Below are 23,405 nucleotides of genomic sequence, written 5' to 3'. Positions count from 1 at the left end.
CAAGATGGAAGCCTTTTCTTATGAAGAAAAACATATAAGCCCGGCTCAATATTGCAAAAACACATCTGAAGTCTCCCAAAAGCACGTGAGAAAATGTGTTATGGTCTGATGAAACCAAGGTTGAACGTTTTCGCCCCAATTCCAAAAGATATGTTGGAGCAAAAAACAACGCTGCACATCACTAAAAGAACACCATATCCAAAGTGAAGCATAATGGTGGCAGCATCATGCTTTGGGGCTGTTTTTGTTCAGCTGGAACTGGGGCCTTAGTCAAGGTAGAGGGAATTATGAACAGTTCCAAAAGTTTTGGAATGGCTCAGCCAGAGCCCAGACCTGTATCCGATCGAAAATCTGTGGAGTGATCTGAAGAGGGCTGTGCACAGGAGATGCCCTCACAATCTGACAGATTTGGATTTTTTGCAAGGAAGAGTGAGCAAATATTGCCAAGTCAAGATGTGCCATTTTCATACGCAAAAAGACTGAGTGCTGTAATAAAATCAAAAGATGCTTCAACAAAAGTATTAGTTTAAGGGTGTGCACACTTATGTAACCGCATTATTTTAGTTTATTTTTACTTCCCTCCACCTAAAAGATTTCAGTTTGTTCAACTGAGTTGTACAGTTTATAGGTTACATTAAAAGGTGGAAAAAGTCCTGAAATGATTTATCTTTATCTAATTTTTTTACATCACAGAAACCTAACATTGTAACAGGGGTGTGTAGACTTTTTATATCCACTGTATATCTCCATAAAATATGCCATTATGAGGACAAGAACCAAAATCATCAATTTCATAGAATGTGCCAATGGAGGTGTGCCCAATGAACACACCAAAAAGAAATAAATGTATATTGTTAAAAAAAATGAGTTAGTAAAATATACATTGCAGACCAAAAGGGCTCACAAACTGCAATGGTCGAATACCCATTACAAGAGATTTTATATGACAGCATGGACTTCTAGTCCTTTGTTTAAGCCCTGTACAGCTGGAATACCTAGACGTTGATCACATCACATTATCCACACAGTGATTTGACTTTATAGCAGTCCTTTGTATGGAAAACTCTCTTTTTTGTGGGATTTTAAATAGGAACAGACAAAACCAATAGAATCATTAGATAAGTAAAAACTTTTACAGACCATACTTTATTTATACAAAATATTAAAATGAACATGAACACACAAGAAATACATTACGTAGCTGTTGCAATAAATGCATAGGTAAGAGAAACAGAACAATTAATGGAAGCACTTGACGCGTTTCGAGACTAAAAATAATATCTTCTTCAGAAATGCCTAAACAAGCTGTAATGGATATGTAATTATAATCGCATCTCCATATATCTCCAATAGGAGTTGCAATCACATGTATATGGATATCACTTACATAGCCCAACATATCAGCAGAGAACAATAGAAAACCGCCAGTAGGCTAAAACCAGAGAACACAGATGTGGCCAGTATTTCCAAGATCCTCCCAAACAGAAAAAGCGGGGAAGAAGGGAAAATTAGGAAAGGGCATTGCCCCACTTGCCTCCAAGAGAAACCACTTCATGGCCCCACCTGGGCAATAGATAGGAATACCCCATTCAAAATGGTGATTTCTATGAAAATATATAAATGAGCAATAAGAAAGATAGGACAAAAAGTAATGGTGCACTTAAAAATGAACAAAACACAAGTCATTCTTATAGGAACAAAAAAGATGCTTATTTAGAGTGAATTTGTGACAAATCATGTGTCTCAGAGTTATATAATAATTGTATGTTGTCAAAGTCCTAATGAAATAGGATGGTTCTCTGACATTGCTGAGTCTATAAAAAATCAAATCACAAATAATTCATTAAAAAAAAAAAATAGCATATTAACATGCCACTAAGGTATGGTAAGGTATATCACATCGACACACAAAAAGATCGGGAGAAATGCGCGGCTGGAAGGAGGACAACCAAGCCTCTCCACATATACTTGTGATTGTAACTCCTATTGGAGATATATGAAGATGTGGTTATAATTATATATCCATTACAGATATCATGCTTGTTTAGGCACTTCTGAAGAAGAGATTATTTTTCATCTCGAAACGTGTCAAGTGCTTGCATGAATTCTTCTCGGTTTCTCTCACCCATGCATTTTTTGCAACAGCTATGTAATGTCTTACCACCATTTCTTGTGTGTTCATTGTAATATTTTGTACAAATAAAATATGGAGTGTAAAAATTCTATTGGTTTTGTCTGTTACTTTAAAATCCCCAAAAAAAGAGGGATTTCCAAACATGCTTTAATAGGGATGATGGCAATTCTTGTTATCACATCCATTGTTTTTCTTATATCAGTCCTTTGAGCGCTGAAGATGTGTGTTTGTTTTGTAGCTTATCCAATTCACGTGTCAGGAAAATACCCCAACATTTATAACTACATAGGTAGCAGACACACCTTAACCAAACATCATGGAAAGGCAGATGTTACCGTTCAAGACACTCATTGGAACGAACTGAAGAGTGGCTTAGATAAGTTACATCATGATATACAGAACAAGTCTAGTTGCATGAACAACTACTACTAGTACTGCTACTACTACTACGAGAATTCAATAAAGCTGCTGTGCCGCTGGCGTTAATCCTAAAAGCATCATTTTTGGTTCTAACAGCCACTTGTGCACCAAATTCAGGTAGTTCGAAAATGTGTCACTTTTACACTTTGCAAAAAGCTTTCATAAGTGTTCTAAAATTGGCGCAGTTTTCTTCAAATTCAAGTACAAGTTCTAGAAAATTACATGAATTTGATTCACACTGCACCACTTTTAGAACACATGCAAGACACTTTCACAAAACCTGTTTGCACCAGTCTTTATAAAATTCCAGGGACCATGATTTGGATACACGAGAACCTTCACAAACTGTCCACTGTTTAGTCAGACAGACCCTGTTTGGAAAACTTCAGTACAATAAGAGGATCAGCAAAGCCCTGTTCACACATACTGCAGTGACCTGTGTTTTACTGCACTGGAAGGATACATACAATTGTTTTCTACGTATCCTGTTCACACCACAACGCTACATGTGCGCATTTTAACATAATGTACATGCCAGTTTCGGAAGGATGTATCCTTCACCTCTTTTGGGTGAAGTTCCGCTTTAACGTGCACAAAAACACATGTCAACACACTTATTTATTTCAGGTACTTATATAGAGCCGTCAATTTACGCAGCGCTTATATATATTGTACATTCACATCAGTCCCTAACCCTCAAGGGGCGTACAATCTAAGGTCCCTAACTCACATTCATACATACACATACTAGGGCCAATTTAGACAGGATCCAATTCACCTACCAGCATGTCTTTGGAGTGTGGCAGGAAACCGGAGTACCTGGAGAAAACCCACGCAGGCACAGGGAGAACTTGCAAACTCCAGGCAGGTGGTGCCATAGTTGGGATTCAAACCAATGACCCAAGTACTGCCAGGCGGAAGTGCTAACTATTTAGCCACTGTGCTGCCCACACGTAAAAATGCATGTCAATGGAAGGGATTGCATATGCTTTTTTTCCAGCATTTACATTCATTTTAATGCACGGTTTATGTGTAAACAGGTCTTAACACAAGTTGATTACACTACTTTAAAGGATAAGTTCACCTTTGGGGACATGTTACACGTTCCACCCGTTTTTAGGGTGCAACATGTAACATGTTCCCATAGCTGCAGCCACCCCCACTGCCCACCCTTCCTCTCACAGATAATACGGGGAAAAGTCTCCCCGTACTATGTCAGATTTGAAAACAGCATGGCCGTGCGGGGCTCCGCCCATGTCATTTATTCACAGACTTCCGTGAATGAATGAACTGAAAGACCCAACAGCCTTAGCGGTCATGGGCTTGGCCTGTCCACGGTGCTGTGGTAGTTCATTGAAGCTTCCTTTCAGAATATCTGCTTGGCCGTACATCCTGTATGGCAAGCATATATTTTGACAGGTCTGCAGGAGACCTACATGGCATCAGTGATCTACTGGTCGCTGGTGCAATGCTTTCCATGCTCCTTTGGACATAAATAATAAATGCACATTTTACCTGCAAAAAAAAAAAAAGTGTATGTTATTTTTGTCCAAAAGGTGAACTTATCCTTTAAAGTGAATCCCAAAGCCCAATTTTGTTTTGCTTGACTAGATCGTTAAGTAGGTCCTTTTACAGTTTTGGTAAAATGTGAGGCAATTGTACAAAGACTATATGGTCAGACAGTAATGTGCATGGTGCACTTTAGGGCAATTAACTCTTTGTCTCGGTGAACACTAGGACCAAAAGTGAATGAGAATCCAGAATTTTGAGATGCCATCAGAAAAGGAACAGAGTGGACGTCTTATAATGGGGTTACCTGTTCCTGTGATAATGGTTTAAGAAGGAATTTCCCTAAGTTTTGAGAGATTTCCTTTCACTTCCTGTTGTGTCTACAGGACAGAAAGGGAAGAGAAATATCTACAATGGTACAAAAATGGCAGGGAAAACCTGACAAGCAGGACATGGAGGCAATGTTTCTGAAATCAGAAAACTCCCAACCTACTTATATTCATCTTACCTGCTCTCTCTCGCAGATCCTTGCTCTTCTAAAGCTAGTGCTGAGATAGGCGGTCTCAGTAACCATGGTAAGTTAGGACATCACTCTCCCAGTCATGTGACAGTAGGCTTTGCAACTGGCTGCTAGGCAAAGGTACTGTTACAGGAGTGCAGGTCATATGCTCCTCTATGCTCAAAAGTGACAGGCATTCTTGAGGAGCAGTAGGGAACTGCAAGAAAGCGCAGGTAAGGTGGTCAAAGAGGTGGGGGTCTTTCCAGGGATGCGGTTAGCTTTCCCTGCATGGTGCTAGTGACAGTGTCTCTGACCATTTCCAACTCTATGTAAACAAACTTTGAAACTTACTTTATGCTGATTTCTTTAATGCGCAAAAGGAACAGTTATCCTTTAATCCAGTTGGAAAGTGATGATGGCAGCAATGTGTTATGGCACAGCAGAAGACAAAGCTCTGCTGAAACTTGTGATCAGGGCTAACACATGCTACATGTGTTAGTGTTAACTAATGATTACTGCATAATCTTTATTGGGACAGCACTGAAGCTGGCCAAACATCTCTGCTTGCAAAAGGAAAAAAATATCCTTTGGGCACAAGTAAAGAAAAAGATGCACAATGAAGCATCATGTTATAGATATAAATGCATCCCAGTGCCATAATTAGGACCTTCCTATTTTGAATGGCTTGCGCTGTCAAAAATTACTCAGGGTCCAGGTCTGCTGATATCTACACTTTAGAAATAGGAGATTCTGTCCAAATTGCAAGAATAAATATTACATTAAAATAATGAATGTTGTTCAATGAATGTTAACAAATAGCTGCTGCTCGAGGTGGTTTCAAGCAAGCGTTACTATACTGTAGCTAAAAATGATAAACAAAAGAAGACTAACAGATAAGAAAATTATGCATTTTTTTAAAAAATATTGTTCACCACAGATACCTTTTCCTCTTCTTTACATACATGATCTATAAATAAAAAAAGCACAAAATGAAAACCTGTTGTTAACAATACCGACAACGTAAAAGCAATGCACAATGTAAAAATACTAACATAGAATGACAACATAAATAATCCCAATTTAGACAGCATGCAGGAGTTGTAGCAAATATGAAGCAGTCACTCGCGAATTATCTTCTATATGGTAAAAGCACTCAGAAGTTTTGAAAACTTACCACTGCAACAACTACACCAAGCAAAGTGATCAGGAAGAAAGGCACCAGCACAATCCCTCCCATAGAGTCAGCATTGATATTACTTGGTACAGAGTCTGTGGAATTACTCATGGTGTCACCGAGGTGGGCATTGGTGTGATAACCTGAATGTGATGCCGACAAGAATCTGGCATAGACAGAAACAAAAATGTGTTATCCATATAGTCTGTAATGTATGCAGATATATGATTCATATTAGTTTTACTTGTTCATTTTTGGCGAGCACACTGTTCTGTCCTCAAATATTAATTTATTGTTTGCACCAACAGAAGACTAGAAAGCTAATTTTGGTTTTTGAAACATCACTGGTTGAGTAGATGTAGCAGTAAAGTTATTGAGCGATAGACCGCAGGTGGACAGCCATATGCCCTCACCAGAAGAGACATTGTTTAGATATACATGCATCAATGCTCAGTAGACGTGCAAGCAGGTATTTTTCTATTGCATAGGACTGGCACAGTGGGCATGGGTTGCCACCAAACATGTAGGGCAGAGCCTATTTCATGACATCATTGTGCTTACTGTCATCCGGTGGGTGTTGCCATTTAACATGTCTGTCTACTGGTATGCTTGTGAGTACCACATAGTTTAATAAATATAATTTGTGGAAGATATTAGGCCATGGTTTTGGTTCTTTTATTTTTGAGCGACACCGGCGCTGTTCTCGTGACTGAGACTGAGCAGCAGAGGTGATCTGTAGTGCCAACCATAGGAGATCCACTGATGCTGAATGGCTGTGTTTGGGAGGATCAGAGAACTATAATGTTTTAGCCTCTTATAATGTGGAGGTTAGTCTTTTTGTGCAGTGGAGAAAATAATTATTTCATCCCCAGCAGATTTTGTAGGTTTACCCCCTTACAAAGAAATGAAGGGTCTATAATTTTTATCATAGGTATATTTTAAATTTTACAGACAGAATATTAACAAAAAATCCAGGAAAAACAGAATACAATTATTATGCAGTGAGTTGGAGTTCCATGAGTATTTGATCCCCTACTGACCAACAATAATTCTGGCTCCCACAGACTGGCTATGTGCTCATGTGGTACACAGATTAGTCCTGTCAATTTAAGAAGGCGCTCCTAATGACAACTCGTTATGTGTATAAAAGACACCTGTCCACAAAATCTCTTACATTCAAACCTCACCATTATGGACAAGACCAAAGAGCTGTCAAAGGACATCAGGGACAAGATTGTAGTCCTGCACAAGGCTGGAATGGGCTACAAGACCATCAGCAAGAAGCTTGGTAAGAAAGAGACAACTGTTGAAGCGATTATATGCAAATGGAAGAAATACAAAAATAACCATCAATCACTCTCGGTCTGGAGCTCCATGCAAGAGTCTGCCTCATGGGATAAGGATGATCATGAGAAAAGTAAGGAATCAGCCCAAAACTACACGGAAGGAGCTTGTGAATGATCTCAAGGCAGTTGGGACCACAATCACAAAACAAGTTATTGGTAAAATATGCCGCCATGGATTGAAATACTGCAGCGCCAGCAAGGTCCCTTTCCTCAAGAAGGCACATGTACAGACAAATCTGAAGTTTGCCAATTAACATAGAAAATGATTTGGGAAGAATAGGGAGAAAGTGCTGTAGTCAGAGGAGACCAAAATTGAGGTCTTTGGCATTAACTCGACTTACCGTGCTTGGAGGAAGAAAAAATGCTGACTATGACCCTAAGAAAGCCATCCCTACAGTTAAGCACGGAGGTGGAAACATTATGCTTTGGAGCTATTTCTCTCCTAAAAGGTACAGGCCAACTTTGAGGGGCCAATAGACGAGGCCACATATTGTAAAATCTTGGATGAGAACCTTCTTCCCTCAGCCAGAACACTGAAGATGGGTTGTGGTTGTGGGTAACCTTATAGTATGAAAATAACCCAAAACATACCGGCAAGGTAACAAAGGAGTGGCTCAAGAGGAAGCACATTAAGGTCATGGAGTGGCCTAGCCAGTCTCCAGACCTTAATCCTATAGAAAATTTATGAAGGGAGCTGAAACTTCGAATTTCCAAGCGACAGCCAAGAAACCTTAGGGATTTAGAGAAGATCTGTAATGAAGAGTGGACCAAAATCCCTCCTGATATGCGTGCAAACTCAGTTACCAACTACAAGAAACAGCTTACCTCTGTGCTTGCCAACAAGGGTTTCTCCACTAAGTACTAAATCATGTTTTGCTTAAGGATCAAAATACTTAAATTTTACTCACTGAATTGCAACTCAATTTATAACATTTGTATCATATGTTTTTTCTGGATTTTGGTTGATATCCTGTCTCTATCATTTAAAATGCACCTATGAAAAAAATTATACACCCTTCATTTCTTTGTAGGTGGGCAAACTTATAAAATCTGAAGGAGATCAAATAATTATTTTCCCCACTGTATGCAGCCTTTTTGGATGGTGGTGGTCTCTCACTCTGAGGTGCGGTCCTTTAGGACACCATCATAGCATCGGTGGCACGTTAGTGGATGGACCTTATGCCATATCTGCTCGGAACCAGGGGCGGACTGACAACTCATGGGGCCCCGGGCAACAGGGGATCATGGGGCACCTGTGTCCTTGGCAAAACTCAAAAAAGCCTGTGAAAAGGTTACCAGGGGCATCTCATGGGGCCCCTTACTGACCCCGGGCCCTCGGGCAGTGCCCGAGTTTTCAAATGGTCAGTCTGCCCCTGCTCGGAACTTTTGATTTTTGCACCAAACTTTATGAAATACTGGACACAAATGCACTTTATTGCCTTTATTCACTATAACGCTTTGGTAGTTTATTGATACTCATGATTTTATGTATTATGTCATATGAAATGATGGACGCAATGATTTCTGAGTTTACTGCATGTAGCACTTTGTTCTACTGCACTTTATAACTGATATTTACCATTTGTGCTATGAATATAGAGTATGTGTGGCACTTGTTAAATGAGACAGCACACCATTTTTTTGTTTTTTAATCTGTATTTACCTTGTATTCAAATATAGTGGGAGCTGTAGTCTTGCTTTAAATAAATAAAACACCAAGTTCAGGTTGTTTTTGGTAGCTATAATTCACTGCAGAATCTTCACTCACCTAACAGCAAAGACCATGCTGTTTTGTAAAATTACAGAATCAAGGAGAAGACTATAAAATATAACACTGAACATGTTATGCTAAATATAGTGTTAAAATTCATGCACAGGAGTTGTTATACCTTACACACGATTTGTAATGCTATCCCACCACTTGAGTGGTTCACACCACTGCCATGCACTGGCCTCACTTTTGCATATTACAGATATGCTTTACAGTTTTCTCACTTCCCCAATAGCATCCTACTGGCTGGACAATTACATTTTAGCAGCACACGGATTAGGTAATCCCCATACTGCCCCCTGTAAACTCCCTAAACATTCTCACAGCTGAGTGCCACCCTGAAAGACAAAGCTCTGACACATGCATGTAGTTCTTGCCAAGCATCCCACGCGAACACATGCAGGAGGCAAGCTTCAGCACTGTCATGAAGTGCCAACGTTTCTGCTTGTCAGAAAGGCTTGGGGTTCAGTCATGAAAGAATGGTTTAAAAGGTGATTGGAAATATGAGCACTAAACCAGGCAAGTAAAATTATCTCGCCATTAGCACCAGCGGAGCATTTTTCCCCATTTTGTGCTTGGCTCTATGTAAAAAATGATCCTCCAAATACAAGAGATAGCAAGGAGCCTCCAGTGGGTGTGTTTGGGAAATGTTCATCTACATCACAAGCAAGGGTTCATAGATCACCAGATTATGAACAGTTGGAAAAAGGTAAATTGATATACTGCAGCTATGCCTGGATAAAAATGTACTAAGGAGGTAGGCTGTTTTCTCTGTTTCCCTCTATGGACTTCAAGGTTCAAATTTTTAACTCTATGTATCGTTACCAATTAACTTAATACAATATTCAGCCTACTTATGATCGTGTGACATTTTGTTTCCATTATTTTTGCTTACCTTGCCAATAAAGTGGTACTCAGGTTTCCATTATAACATGCTGTCAGAGAAAGTACATTACAGTGTGGAAGGAAAGGCTGATGGTGTTAAAAAAACTGTCTGCACTTCGCTTGATCAACAAAATGGTCTAGAAAAGAATTGAAAATAATTATGTGAGAAGAAAATGTATACGTTTTGGTTTGCAAAATTGAGAATATTTCTTTCAAGTTATAAGGGTATGAGCATTAGGCCAGATGTCAAGTATGAACTTTTAGAGATGGGACCTTAAGTGAATATGGGTCATTATTCAGATAAGTAGGGCTAATAAATGATTTGCAGCACTTGTTTTTTGTCCTTAATGCACTTGGAGGACATTGCCAGGGAACTATTTGAAAGCAAAGGGACAATAACCCATGAACAATCAGTAATTTATAGGGCTGCTAAAAAAAAAAAAAAAAAAAAAAAAAAATACACTGACACTGTACTAATGGCACTGGGAAGGAAGGGGTTAACATGAGGGGCAAAGGGTTAACTGTGAGAAGGGAGTGTTTTACTGCGGGGCAGCATCTGTGTGCTTCACTGTCATCACATTGCTCTGGATGGCTGTGCTGTGAACAGCCATCCAGAGCAGTGAGTCCAAGCTGACAGGGAGGAGGACTGTTCGTAAATGAAACAGTCCTCCTCCTGTGTATTCACTGGCCAGGACCCCGTGGTTGACAGCCGCGCGTGCCACCTAATCGGAAATGCAAAATCACGTATATTTACGTGATTTTGTGCACCCCTGCCACCCTGTAGCAGTATATCTGCTATAGAGCAGAGGGAAAGTGGTTAAAAGAAGTATTAAATACAAAAGCAAAACGTATTATACTGCAGCTTACTAATTCTTAGATGTGATGGCTGCATTGGTTTCCTTTTTTTCATCTGGTGATCCAGCCAGCAAGTCTGTTGTTTTTCTAAAGCACAAGCTCTCCAGCAGAATGTATAAGTTTACAAGGATGAGACAAACCAGTTAACACTGGCAGGGGTGCTTGGAATGATCATCATATGTATTCATGCAAAAAGCTTTATCCCAAAAAGAAAAAAAAAAAAAAGAAAAAAAAAAAAAAAAGGGATTTTTTTTCTACATACTTACCTGTAAAATCCATTTTTTTGGAGTATATCACGTGACACAGAGCAGGCTATTCAGGAGTATGTGGGTTATAGGCCACCTGTAGCAGGGGTGTGGAAATTTTTGAAAAAAACTACTTGTCCAGGAACTAAATTGGTGTCCCAATCTACTTGTCCTGATAAAAAAAAAAAAAAATTTTATTTTAAACCAAAACCGTATTTAAATCGGAGGAGATTTTAAGAATGTCTGGAGCTTTTAAAAACAAAAAGAGGCTTTATGGCGACTTAAGCAAGTAGTAATTTTAACATTGTGCTGTTTATCTCCTCCTCCCCTCCCTGCCTGTCTCCAGCACCGCACTCGGGGACTAGCAGGGAGGGGAGAGACCTTGCAGTGTGATGAGCAGAGCACTGATAGGCCATCAGTATAGTGTTACGGAGGAAGTGCTAGAATTATTGCTCTCATTCTAGCGTGTGCGGCGATATGTAACACGTGTATTGCAATCGACTTTTTCATGCGTAGGCACCCCAATGTGTTTGAAGTTTGTACGTGCGTATATCTGGTAGGGGGGGGGGGGGGGGGGGGGGGAGTCGTGTGCTTGGGTGTAACTCAAATTTTACAATTAAAAACAAAAAGTTTTTAAACGTACATTTTTCCTTTCATCACATAGGGGACAAGGTCCCCTATGTGATAATTTTTGGAGACATCCAAGATCTAAAAGAACCTGGATGTTTCCCCTGTGCTCCACTGAATGTAATGCAGTGCACATTTGTGAAGAGGCTGGAACTGTGTGGAAGCAAATTGGCCCGAATGCAACCACCTGAAAGGGGAGCTCTGCTTGCCCCCAGCAGAGCTAAAGGTTGGAAAAAAACTACCTGCCCGGAACAGCATGTCCTGGGTATCAGGCGATATAAATTCCACATCCCTGTATAGGTGAATGGACACTTGCCGACCAGAGAGGAGGTCCTCCCCTATACAGGAATTACCTCAGTTTTTGTAGCAAGCAATGACATTCCAGAAAGAGGGGTGGGAACTCCGTGTTCCATGATGTACTCCAAGAAATGGATTTTACAGGTATGTAGAACAAAAACCAATTTTCTTTATCATACATCATGGGACACAGGGCAGGCTATTCATGACTATGTGGTATGTCCCAAAGCAATAAGAAATTTGAGGGGAGGGTGACACCACGATAGCCACAGTCAATCCCTCAGGACCTACTCAGCCATTCGTAAAAAACTGCGGCCAAAGGCAGAATCCTCTGTGGCTCTGACATCCATCTCATAGAATCTTGTGAATGTGTGGACCGAAGACCAAATAGCAGCCTTGCAAACCTGAACCACTGACACCTGATGGTGGATTGCCCAAGATGCCCCCACACTCCTGGTGGAGTGTGCCTTCACCCTAAAGGGTGGGACTTTACCTTTCAAACCATAGTCTTGAATGATCATTTGGTGGATCCAATGAGAAATAGTCACCTTGGATGCTGCCTAGCTCTTCCTAGGCCCCTCTGGCAGAACTCTCTCTTGCTGACTGAGACCAAGAATGAAGGCAGAACTATGTCCTGATTGTGTTTTTTACCAAAAAGTGGTTTCTGGTTTTCATCTCAGACGAGGTCGCTACAGCACCCTATCATGGTGCAAAACCAGAAATGTTTTTCTGCAAGATAGAGCTGCCAGCTCCCACACCCTTCTCGCAGAAGTGATTGCCACTAGAAACACCACCTTATGAGTCAACAGGACCAATGGAGTCTCTCCAATAGGTTCAAATGGTGGCTTTTGCAAAACCACCAAAAGCAAGTTCAGGTCCCAAAGGACACAAAGGCAACCTGACAGAAGGAGTCATACGCATTTCTCCTTGTAAAAAAGTGCGGACCAAAGAGTAAGAAGCAATGGGCCTCTGGAAAAAAAAATAGCTAATGCTGAAACCTGGCCCTTAGTGGTACCAACAGCCAAATGTTTCTGCTTGAAGAAATGACAGAATCCTGCCAATCACATACTTTTGTGGGTGCCATTTGTGAACCTCACACCAATGCCTTCCAGGTTCTGTAATAAATGTTTCTAGAAACGTCCTTTCTAGCACACAACAAGATGGAGATGACATGATCCTTCAGGATCTGGGTTTCAACAGCCACGCCATAAAATTTAGCGACCGTAAAGCTGGGTGCAATATCGGACCTTGAGACAGGGCAGGGCCCACGGCCCGTCTACTGCCATCTTCACTATGTGCGCGTACCAGGCCCTCCCGGGCCAGGCCGGAGCAATCAGTATCACTGGAATAGACTGCTCCCGAATCCTGCGTAAGAGACGTGGCAGTAGCTGGATCAGAGGAAAAACATAAATCAGTGAGAACTGGTTCAAAGGAATCACTAAGGCATCTACACCTGCCACGCAAGGGTCCCTTACCCTGGACACAAAAAGACCGCCCTTGTTGTTGAACCTGGATGTCAATAGATCTACATCTAGGCAATCCCATCGCTGGCAGACTTCCTTGAAAACATCGGAATGCGAAGCCCATTCCCCTGGAATCATCTGCCAGCGACTGAGATAATCTGCCTGCCAATTTTCCACACCTGGAATGAACACTGCTGACAGACTTGGAACACATCTCCCTGTCCAGGTCAGAATATAGTTAGCCTTCTGAGCACCTCAACTCCTGGTACTGCCCTGGTGGTTAATGTAGGAGATTGCTGTGGCATTGTCGGATTGAATCCTTACAGGCCAACCTTGAAGCCTTGAAGCCTGGATGTCCAATATCTCAGAGCCAGCCTCACTGCTTGAAGTTCCAGGACACTGATGGGAAGAACCCTTTCCCGTGGAAGCCATGTTCCCTGAACTGTGGCCTCTACCAGAATGACCCCCCCAATCTGAAAGGCTTGCATCAGTGGTTACCAACTTCCACACCACTGGCCGAAGGGATCTTCCCTTCTCCAAATTGTGAGTTATCAACCACAAATTCAGGCTCTGGATATGCAGTAATCCAGGGCTGGAATCTCTTTGATCCAGACAGAATGAACCTTTGTAGCGGTCTGGAGTGGAATGGAGCATAGGGAATAGCCTCGAATGAGGACACCATCTTCCCCAGCAACCTCATACAAAGGCAAATTGAAGGATCTCTCTTGGCCCTCAAACTGCAATCCTCATTGTTTAGGGCCCAACGTTTCGCTGGAGGCACAAATACCTTTGCCTGAACTGTGTCTAGGACCATCCCCAAATACTCCAGGCTCTGTACTGGTTCCATGGCTGACTTGAGGTTGAGCACCCAGCCAGGATCTGCATTGTAAGGACCACATCCTGCTTCAAATCTGGCACCGACCGATTTCTGAGCAAGAGATTGTCTAGATAACCTGTTACCGATATTCTCCTGAGTAGCCCCAACACCGGAGCAAGACTTTTTGTGAAAACTCTGGGAGCCGTGGCCAGCCCAGCGGTAGTGAACTGGAAATGCTGAACCCTACTGCAAACCACAGAAATCTTTGGTGAGGAATAAATATCGGTACATGCAGGTATGTGTCCTTGATGCCGAAAAATCTCCCTCCTGTAGGGAGGCAACTACTGACCGAACCGATTCCATACGAAAGGATCGGACACATAGGAACTGATTTAGCCCCTTTAGGCCCAAAATGGGCCTTACATCCCCATTTGGTTTTGGGACTGTAAACAAATTTGAATAAAACCCCTGAAAACTTTCGCCCGCTGGAACCTCCATGATTACTCATTGAGCCAACAGGCAATCCAGTGTCTGAAATAGAGCTCTTATTTTCTCTGGATTAATTGGTACATTTGATCTTAGAAACTGGGGAGAGGGAAATACCCGAAATTCTAGTCTGTACCCCAGAGAAATCGTGGAAATGACCCATTTGTCTTAGATTAGAGCCCTCCATGCTGCCACAAAATTCAAAAGCCTTCGCCCCTTCATAAGCATGAAGACTTTGGATCTGTCTTAAATGACTTTTGCACCCAGGCCCTCCTTGGGTTTTGATTCTGAGATCTACCCCTGGAGCCTGGGACATGTGTGTGGCAAAACGACTGCCTGATAGATGAGGGCCCAGCAACTGAAGCCCCTGACACCTAAACAAAAGAGCATTTGGATTTCCTCTTAGAGGCTAGAAGTACTTTTGGATATATTTGTCCAAATCTTCCCCAAATAGCCGTTCTCCATGAAAGGGAAAACCTAACAACAATTTTTTGCATGGCAGTTCTGCTGACCAACTCTTCAGCCACAAAACCCTGCGTATGTGCACTGATAAGAGGGCCAAGCAAGAACTTTGCTGAATTGAATCCTTAAGAGCATCAACCGCGAAACACAAAGCACATGGAACATCCTCCAAATCCTTGGCCAAGCATTCCCCCTGCACAAATGGTCTTCCAATCTGTTGCTTGACATGGTCAGAAAGACTCTTGCAAATGCCAATAGTTGCCACAGCTAACTGGGCAGCAGAACCTGCTATGGGGAAAGAGGCCTTAAGGAGAAACTCCAGCTTCTTATCTGCTGGGTCCATGAAAACCTGTACATTATCCACAGGACGTTAAAGATTTATTCAGGGATGAAACGGAGTACTCTGTGAAGGCATCAAGGAGCCCAGGGAAGAATAATTAACCTCAGAGGCTTCTATCAGAGGTAGCCTGAATCCGGACCATACCTTATCAGTGAGGTTTTGGACTAAAAATCTCTGAGACTGGGAGGCAGAGACCTCCTGTTTCTACTCAGGCTGTGACTCCTCAGACAGAAATTCTACTGCCTAACCTTCCTCCAACTCTTCCTCATCCTCCACCTATTCTTGCACCAGGATTGGTGGTTCTGGGGACGGGGATCTATCCCACTTCTTAGTCCCCTGAGAAACTGATACAATCTTCCTGGCGATCTTATCTTCTAAACCAGCTAATGCAAGATCATCTTTGGTTACATTTGCTCCAGTAGAAGCCACAATGCCAGATAGACACAGTGGCTCAGGCTGCCCAGCTGCTTCTGGCTTGTCAGGAGAGGATACTACAGCGGACCTTCGGCTAGGTTACTCAGGACCTCGCGGTGGTACATTAGTATCCTTTTCTGCTGCACCTCCCCCACTCCACTTTCTGGAAGACATTACTTCAGATAGAGCAAACCTGTGCACCTCCACTAGTAACACAGATCTCAATGATACAGCTATGCAAGTAGTGTGCTGACGTAAAAACACTCAATGCAAACGCTGCCTTATGAGCCACCTAGGGTGACTCCTGACTGACTGGTCCACACTTCCCCCTCAGGGGAGTACTCACGTGCCCCTTCTGAATAGCCTGCTCCATGTCCCAGCCACAAGAGATTTCTCAGCAGCAGCCCAAGTATCCTCCTAGCCTCCAGATAAACAAAATATGGCTGAATTCCGTGGCCCAAAAAAGAAGAACAGTGAACACTCCACTGGTGGAAATTCACAGTCACACCACCTCTCCTTTTGCCTCCAAATTTAGAGATTTGTTTGTTTCTCTTTACAGAGGGAAAAAAAGAAAAAAAAAAAAAAAGGAGATAACTTACCAGTCCTGCCACAGGTCCCTGACTTCTGTCAGGCACCAACCTTCACCCATCATAGCGGGCATGGTCATACAGACCTTCAAGGACTCATGCTGAGTCCTTGAAGACCCATATAGCACCCCGCTGGAAGCACCTTGGTCAGATTTAAAACTGCACAGGGTTCCAGCTGTGCAGGGTCCAGCGCAACACTTTCAGTGACCATCCACCTTACAGTCATTGGTGAAAAAACTTCCTGTATAGGAGGGGTTATATAGGGGATGACCTCCTCTCTGATTGGTTGGCCAGTGTCCATTCACCTATAGGTGGCCACACAGTCATGCATAGCCTGCTCTGTGTCCCATGATGTACAATAAAGAAAAACTGTTTTCTGTAACAGATTATAAAGTGTGAGCTGGAGTTTGGCTTCAATTTGTTACTGTATCTAAATTTGCTAATACATGTATACTACTTATCTTCCCCCCCAGACTGACAATGCTGCTAGGCCTCCTATCTCATTCCTCTAGTGTTGTGTCTCACTAATACAGGAGGGTATGTTACTGGCCATATCACTAGGTGAAAACAGAGTTGAAAACCTAAGAAAACTAATGCAGCCACCACATCTAATGGTGGGTAAGCTGCAATATACTACATTTATGGCTTCGGGTTTAATACTGCTTTAATAATTGGTAGCATTGTGTTATTTGGGATCTGAGCAATTCTAGTCAAACAATAGAAGCCTTCTTTTTCTCAGCTATCTACAAAGTGTTCGGATACTATACAGTGTTGTATATCTTCCGTCCCATTGACAATAAGGGGTTGAAGAAGAAAGACTTTACTGCCAAAGGAGCTGAAATGATTACTAGCTTGAAAGAGACAGAATGACAAACCACTGACTGGGTACATTACTCAGATGGTCACTGCATTGTCACGTTATACAGCTGATTGCTCATATGTTCCTGTTATTTGCTCTCAAATATGTTTCCTGATAATGTGCTTCAAGTGAGTTATGGGAAAAAATTTTCTCTGAACTACAATGACTTAAAGAGGAATGCCAGGCAAAAATGCTGAATGTTTGTGTAAACCATACAGTAGCTATGTGTAACTAATAACCATGGTCATGAACACATTGCTGCATACTGTATGCAGTTCATGCTACATACAGTTTATACAACTTTCCCAATCAATTGTTAGTCAAAAAAAAATACTCCATATGGACCAGCTTGGCCTAAACAAACTATTTCTGAGTTATAGAAACCTGGAGTTCAACGTTACTGCTAAACAGATCATCCTGATGTATATTATCTTATAAAAATGGGAATACAAGTCCATGGAAATGCTTAAGCAGCTGAAGCTGGCCAAATGCAGGTCAACTGTGCCTGCAATGAATTCTGAAAGACCTCCAAATTGTCCACATTTTCCCAGCAATACAGAGACATATATATTTGTATGCACATGGAGTCAGTCATACTTGTCATTACATACACAGATGTTTCTTCCCGTTCTATGGTGCTAGACATTGGTTGTGTTATGCAGGCCATAGACGGGGGGAAAACCGGCCGTTTTTTTTTTTTTTTAAATCAGCCGACCTTACCACTATTGGTAAAAAAAAAGGTCGGCTGATTTTGTCCCATCTACAGCCGACAATTATATAGAATATATGCAGAAGAAGAACAAATAGAATACGAATAAAAAGATGAAATAGAATATGCAGAAGAAGAAAAAGTTGCAACATTGTATCTATTTGTATCCATTTCAGATACAGATGTTTCTAGTCGGATACATATAGATACAATGTTGCTATACTTTTAAATGTCAAATATAATATCGGACTGAAAATCTTTATTCTTCTTCATATTCTATTTCTTCTTCTCATTCATATTCTATTTTTTTCCTTTTCTTCTTTTCCTTCTTCTTTCATGTCACTGCCCATGCGCATTTTTAAATATCGGAAAAAGATCGTCAAATTCATCCATCAATGCTGCGAAAATCGGCAGAACGACAAATTTGGCCGATTATTTTCCAGCAAGACCGATAATCTAAAAGGTCAAAAATCATAAAAAACGGCCGACCGATTACTGCACTAACAACGATCCGAAAATCAGCCAATTTTTTTTTCTTCAGTCGATTTTCGGTCGTTTTTCATCTCATCTATAGCCTGCATTAGTTACTTATCTATTTCACAATGGAAGTTGAGCGGGACAACTCACTAAACACAATACAATCCCTAGGTGGCAGAAAACAGTTGTTAAATAATGAGTCAAAGCAACTGAAAATTGAGTGACTGCTCCCTCTATTGGTTTAACTGCATATTTCAACATCCTATATAAGGCACATAAAAATAAAAAGGAAAAAAAAAAATGCAGATAGGAATTTGCCCATGCCAATGAAAATACAGGTGTTAGACAAAACAAATGAAAGGAACACTACAGAATTTGCAGATGTGAAAGTGAAGACGTTTCCCGTTCAAAGCAGAAGTGATGCAACACTCTTTTGCTGCTGCTGTGTGATGAGACACCTAGCTATCAGGTGGGAAGCCTCACTTTCATCATTCACTGCGTGCGCTGCTAGTGATACAGAGTCACGTCACATCTTACGGAGTTTCAAAGGGGCAAATTGTTGGTGCCCGCTAAGCTGGTGCCGCTGTGTCTGAAGTTGCCAATTTATTTGCCGTGCCACCAAGTACAATATTAAAGGTTATGATGGCATATACAGTTTCCGGGAAACCGTCATCTGATGAGCATAAGCGAGAGTGACATGGTCATGGTCCAGTGAAGAATGAGATTGAGCTATTTAGTCACTTTTACAGCATTTGTTTTGTCATTCCAGGTCACAATCCTGCACAATGTCCTTTTGTCTCTTTCAGTCAGTTGACTATGTTGACTGCACTTATGCTGATCAGATGACGTTTCCCAGAAACTGTATATGCCATAATATTCCATACTCAGGAGGTGTGGAATTTTTTTTTTCTTTTAAAACTACTTGTCCAAGAACTAAATTGGGGTCCCAATCTACTTGGCCTGATAAAAAAAATTTTTTGCAGCATGGAAACTATGACGGGCTGCTGTTTAATAGGAAGAGGTGCTTTTAAAAACAAAAAGGGGCTTTATGGTGAATTAAACTTTTAATATTTTTTATTTTTTGCTAGAAAAATTCTTAGAATCCCCAAACATTATATATTTTTTTAAAACAGAGGCCCTAGAGGATATATTAGTGAGTGTTGCAATTTTTTATGTCACACGGTATTTGTGTATCAGTTTTTTTAAAACACAATTTTTTTTTTTTTTTTTTAAATACACTTTTTTTTCAAATTTGAATGAAGAAAAAAAAAAAAAACACAATAAGTAACCCAATTTTCTGGTTAAGATGATGTTAGGATGAGTAAATAGATACCAAACATGTCACCGTTTAAAAATTTGCCCTATTATTCATGATGCGTGCATTCGCATTTGCGCACGAGCACAGGGGGACAGGGATGCTTTAAAAAATAAATACATTTATTTTTACACTGTTGCTTTAATATTTTTTTTTATCACTTATATTGCTGTTACAAGGAATGTAAACATTCCTTATGACAGCAATAGGCAGTGACAGGTACTCTTTATGGAGAAATCTGGGGTCAATAATACCCAGATTCCTCCTCTACCCTTAAAAGCATTTGATCACACCAAGATCTGTGTGATCAAATGCTTTCCATTTTTAAAACTGGCGCTTCCCGTTTCCTATATCATAGAGGTGGACAGAGTGGTTCCAGTCTTTGACTCTCAGAGGTGTAACTAGAACCTTCACGGCCCCATAGCAAGAAACCATGAAGGGCCCCTGGAGCCCTTTCCATCAGTCCCGGGACCCTTACCACTGATCCCAAGGACCTTTATTATGGTCCCATAGTGGGCCCCTTTTCCTGTCATCCTGTGGCCCTCCTATGGTGGCGGAGTGCCAGGGCCCTGTCGCAAGTGTGACCTTTGAGACTCTGGTAGTTCCCCCAGTCAGTTCCCCCAGTCGTGTACAGTCACCAGAGCAATTGAAATTTTATTGTTAGAAGATCCCTGGTGATTGGACAAATTGAGGAGGGGTTGTGATCCCAGTTGGAAGTGCATGATTAACCCTTTCACTAGCACCGGCTAGTCAATGGGCACAGCCCACAGGAGGACGGCTCTAAACCCTGCAGCTCGCCCTCCCCCACCTTGCCATCTTTGTTTTCTTCATCATGGAAGCTGGCCGTCTCTTCCTGGTTCTTGCAGCCAGCTCCCTGAAGACATGGCACCTGATCCATCTTCCTGTGCTGTTGGGAAGCTGATGCCTCCTGGGATCTATGACGTTGGTATCCCAGGAGGTTGCAGGCCGACAAATCATTCACGCCTAGATGTGAATCAAGGTAGGAGGCGAATTGGATGTGAAAAAACAGTAAATACAACCCCTTTAAAAGCTGTATGCTTTGTGGAGGGGGAGGAGTAGAATGCTGTAATGGATATTTTTCTGGTTAGGTCCATTTTACAGCCCAGTTCAGTAATTCATACAACCTGGGCTCAGGGGAGGTGGGTTGAAGGCTGCTGATCAACATTCAACATCTAAAACTGATGACATCTAGTGGTAGAAAAAAGGTACTGTAGGGAACAGCTCTAGATTTATATGAATCCCGAACTCCAAAATTAAAAAAAAATATCCCTTGCAATTAGACCTATGCCTGCACTTCAAGGGTTAAAGTGATTTGCAAGGTTTAAATTTGTTTTTGCCTTCATGCATTTTCTGCATGAAGGTTAAAAAAAAACAAAAAAAAACACTCCACTATCTTTCCTATCCCTCTCTATCCCTAAACAATTACCTGCTCCATGTCATGGCTCCACTCACTTACAGCCTTCACAGGAGGGCAGCGAAGCCATAAGCTCCTGATGTTGTCAAACTTCTGTGAGAAGTAAGTGGGGGCATGGCTTATCAGCCCTGTGTGTGTGTGTCAATGGACGCACACATGCCCAGATCTGGAGCACAAGCATGGGTGCCTCCTTAGCACCCGGCTTGTTAAGGAGGCACACAAAGCAGGGAGAAAGCAACAGTGTCAGTGGGAGATTGCCAAATGATGGTGCTTTGTGCAATATTGTTGCACAGAGCAGGTAAGTATGACCTCTGTTATTGAACCTCTTCCTACTTGCCATGTGCATATATGTGGACTCTCGTCGGGTGGACTTTAAAGCACAGTGGCTGAATATATGTGGCCCTATGTAAACGCCTACTGTGCTGGGAGAGCGCCCCTGGCACAGTAACGAATATGTACTGGAAAGCTCCCGATGCATACTTGCAATCGAGAGCTTTACAATCAGGTGAACGCTGTAACAGCCAATCACAGCAGTCACATCATAGCAATGTCTGCCTCCGCCTTCTCACATTTAGATCCTCTTAGGGGCCGGGAGGCTATGAGATTTTAGATGTTAGCATTATTACAATTTCCTTTTTATGCCTAGGGGAACAATAAAAGGAGATTTACTTGCCCAATCCTCCACATCTCCCTGCAGCTAGACCGGACCCTTCTGCACAGCTATGATCCAGAGGTCCAAGGTCCTGACATCATCAATACCTAAGCAGGGTCCACAGCCCTGCTCTGGACATGAGGACGCCAAGGGACAAACCACTGCCGGATCGGGCAGGAGCACCACTTGCCAGGGAAGTAGAACAGGTAAGTAAAACTGCTTCTTCTCTCCCCTAGACAAAACAAGCGATTAACACATGCGATGTGGGTTTTTTTTTTAACTTTAATCATTGCATACACCCCCCCCCCCCCCCCAAAAAAAAAAAAACAAAAAAAAATTTTTAAAAAAAGGACTATATTTTTCATTGGCATTCTGCTTTACCCATAGGAAACGCTGCACCTCTGTTGAACCATCCCTATAGCAAGACATAGCCAGACCTTGCCCAGGCAGCTTCAGAATGAAACATCTTGGTGCATCGAATGTCAGCACTATAAACCAAAATGATTCATCCATTTAAAACAGATTTATAGGTTACATTACAGAATAGATTAAATTTATATATATTTATTATTCACATAGACGCACAAATAACCATTAACCCCACCTTGGCTCTGCCTAGCATCAATACTTCCAAATCTGGCATAAGCATGAAAAGTGTGTGAATTTTTTTTTCCTCTATATATATATTTTTTTTTTTTTTACAGATAACAGACTCAAAGCATTTGCAGATTAGCCAGAGAAGGAACACATTCTCAAAAGGAGAGGTCAGCAATAGTAGCCCCTATTACGTCTCATAACAAGGTTACTTTAAAGACAAACTCCAGAAAAGTAAGAATCCTCCCTTGCAGTGGGACTGCACCTGCACTGGGTTACATGCTTGTTTACCTGATCCTCTGCCCTATAAAACTGGTCCCTTTAGCCTCTTTTCCCCTATGCCCCAGTGGGTGGATGCCCTTGACATCAAGACTAATGCAGAACCCATAGCCCTACGTTGGGCATTAGGATACCAAGGAAAAGTCCATTGCATGAGTGTAAGAGTGCCTTCTGCTGGGAGAGCAGAGAATCAGGCAAAAGAGCTTTTTAGAACAGGGCAGCCTCACTGCAAGGGAGCATTTTTTCATTTCCCCGGAGTTGGCCTTTAAATCCTTGATTGTAAGAGGAACTGAAACATGCGGTCATACTTCTGTGTGGCTTTGTTTCAGGTGTTCCCTTCTACAGCCAAAAATACAGTGGTGGTTTATTTGTCCTGTGACTGAACTGGCACAGACAGGGGCGGACTGACAACTCATGGGGCCCCCGGGCAATAGAGGATCATGGGGCCCGTGTGTCCTTGCCCAAACTCAAAAAAGCCTATGAAAAAGGTACCAGGGGCATCTCATGTGGCCCCCTACTGACCCCAGGCCCTCGGGCAGTGCCCAAGTTTCCAAATGGTCAGTCCGCCCCTGGGCACAGATTATATTTATGTGTTCCCTTGACTATAGTAAACATGTGTGACCATGTGTTCCATTACAGCAGACATTGATTTGAATATGTAACTGTTCTTTGGGTATGAGATGCCTGTCATCCAGCAATCTCAATCTATTACATAGAATAAAACTGGATTGGAATCTTTTTTTTTAGTTTTGGA

At 41.8% G+C, this 23,405-nt stretch overlaps 1 protein-coding gene across 2 annotated transcripts in view; it reads right to left on the bottom strand.

Moving 5' to 3' along the window:
• Positions 1-23,405, bottom strand: part of SMIM29 (small integral membrane protein 29) — a 50,587-nt gene that overhangs the window by 25,252 nt on the left and 1,930 nt on the right. For both annotated transcript variants that reach the window (XM_089688771.1, XM_089688770.1), the window contains exons 2-4: positions 9,749-9,875; positions 5,737-5,902; positions 5,504-5,529 (exon numbers count right to left, since the gene is read on the bottom strand). In XM_089688771.1, coding sequence (XP_089544897.1) covers positions 5,504-5,529; positions 5,737-5,847 — 137 coding nt within the window. In that variant the 5' untranslated portion in view covers positions 5,848-5,902; positions 9,749-9,875. The remainder of the gene's footprint in view (positions 1-5,503; positions 5,530-5,736; positions 5,903-9,748; positions 9,876-23,405) is intronic.

Source organism: Staurois parvus, unplaced genomic scaffold (genome assembly GCF_062004578.1).
Source record: "Staurois parvus isolate SC_StPar_1 unplaced genomic scaffold, SC_StPar_1.0 ptg000454l, whole genome shotgun sequence".
Classification (NCBI taxonomy): Eukaryota; Metazoa; Chordata; class Amphibia; order Anura; family Ranidae; genus Staurois; species Staurois parvus.
The sequence above is the reverse complement of the archived record's forward strand: the minus strand, read 5'-3'. Positions and strand labels throughout refer to the sequence as shown.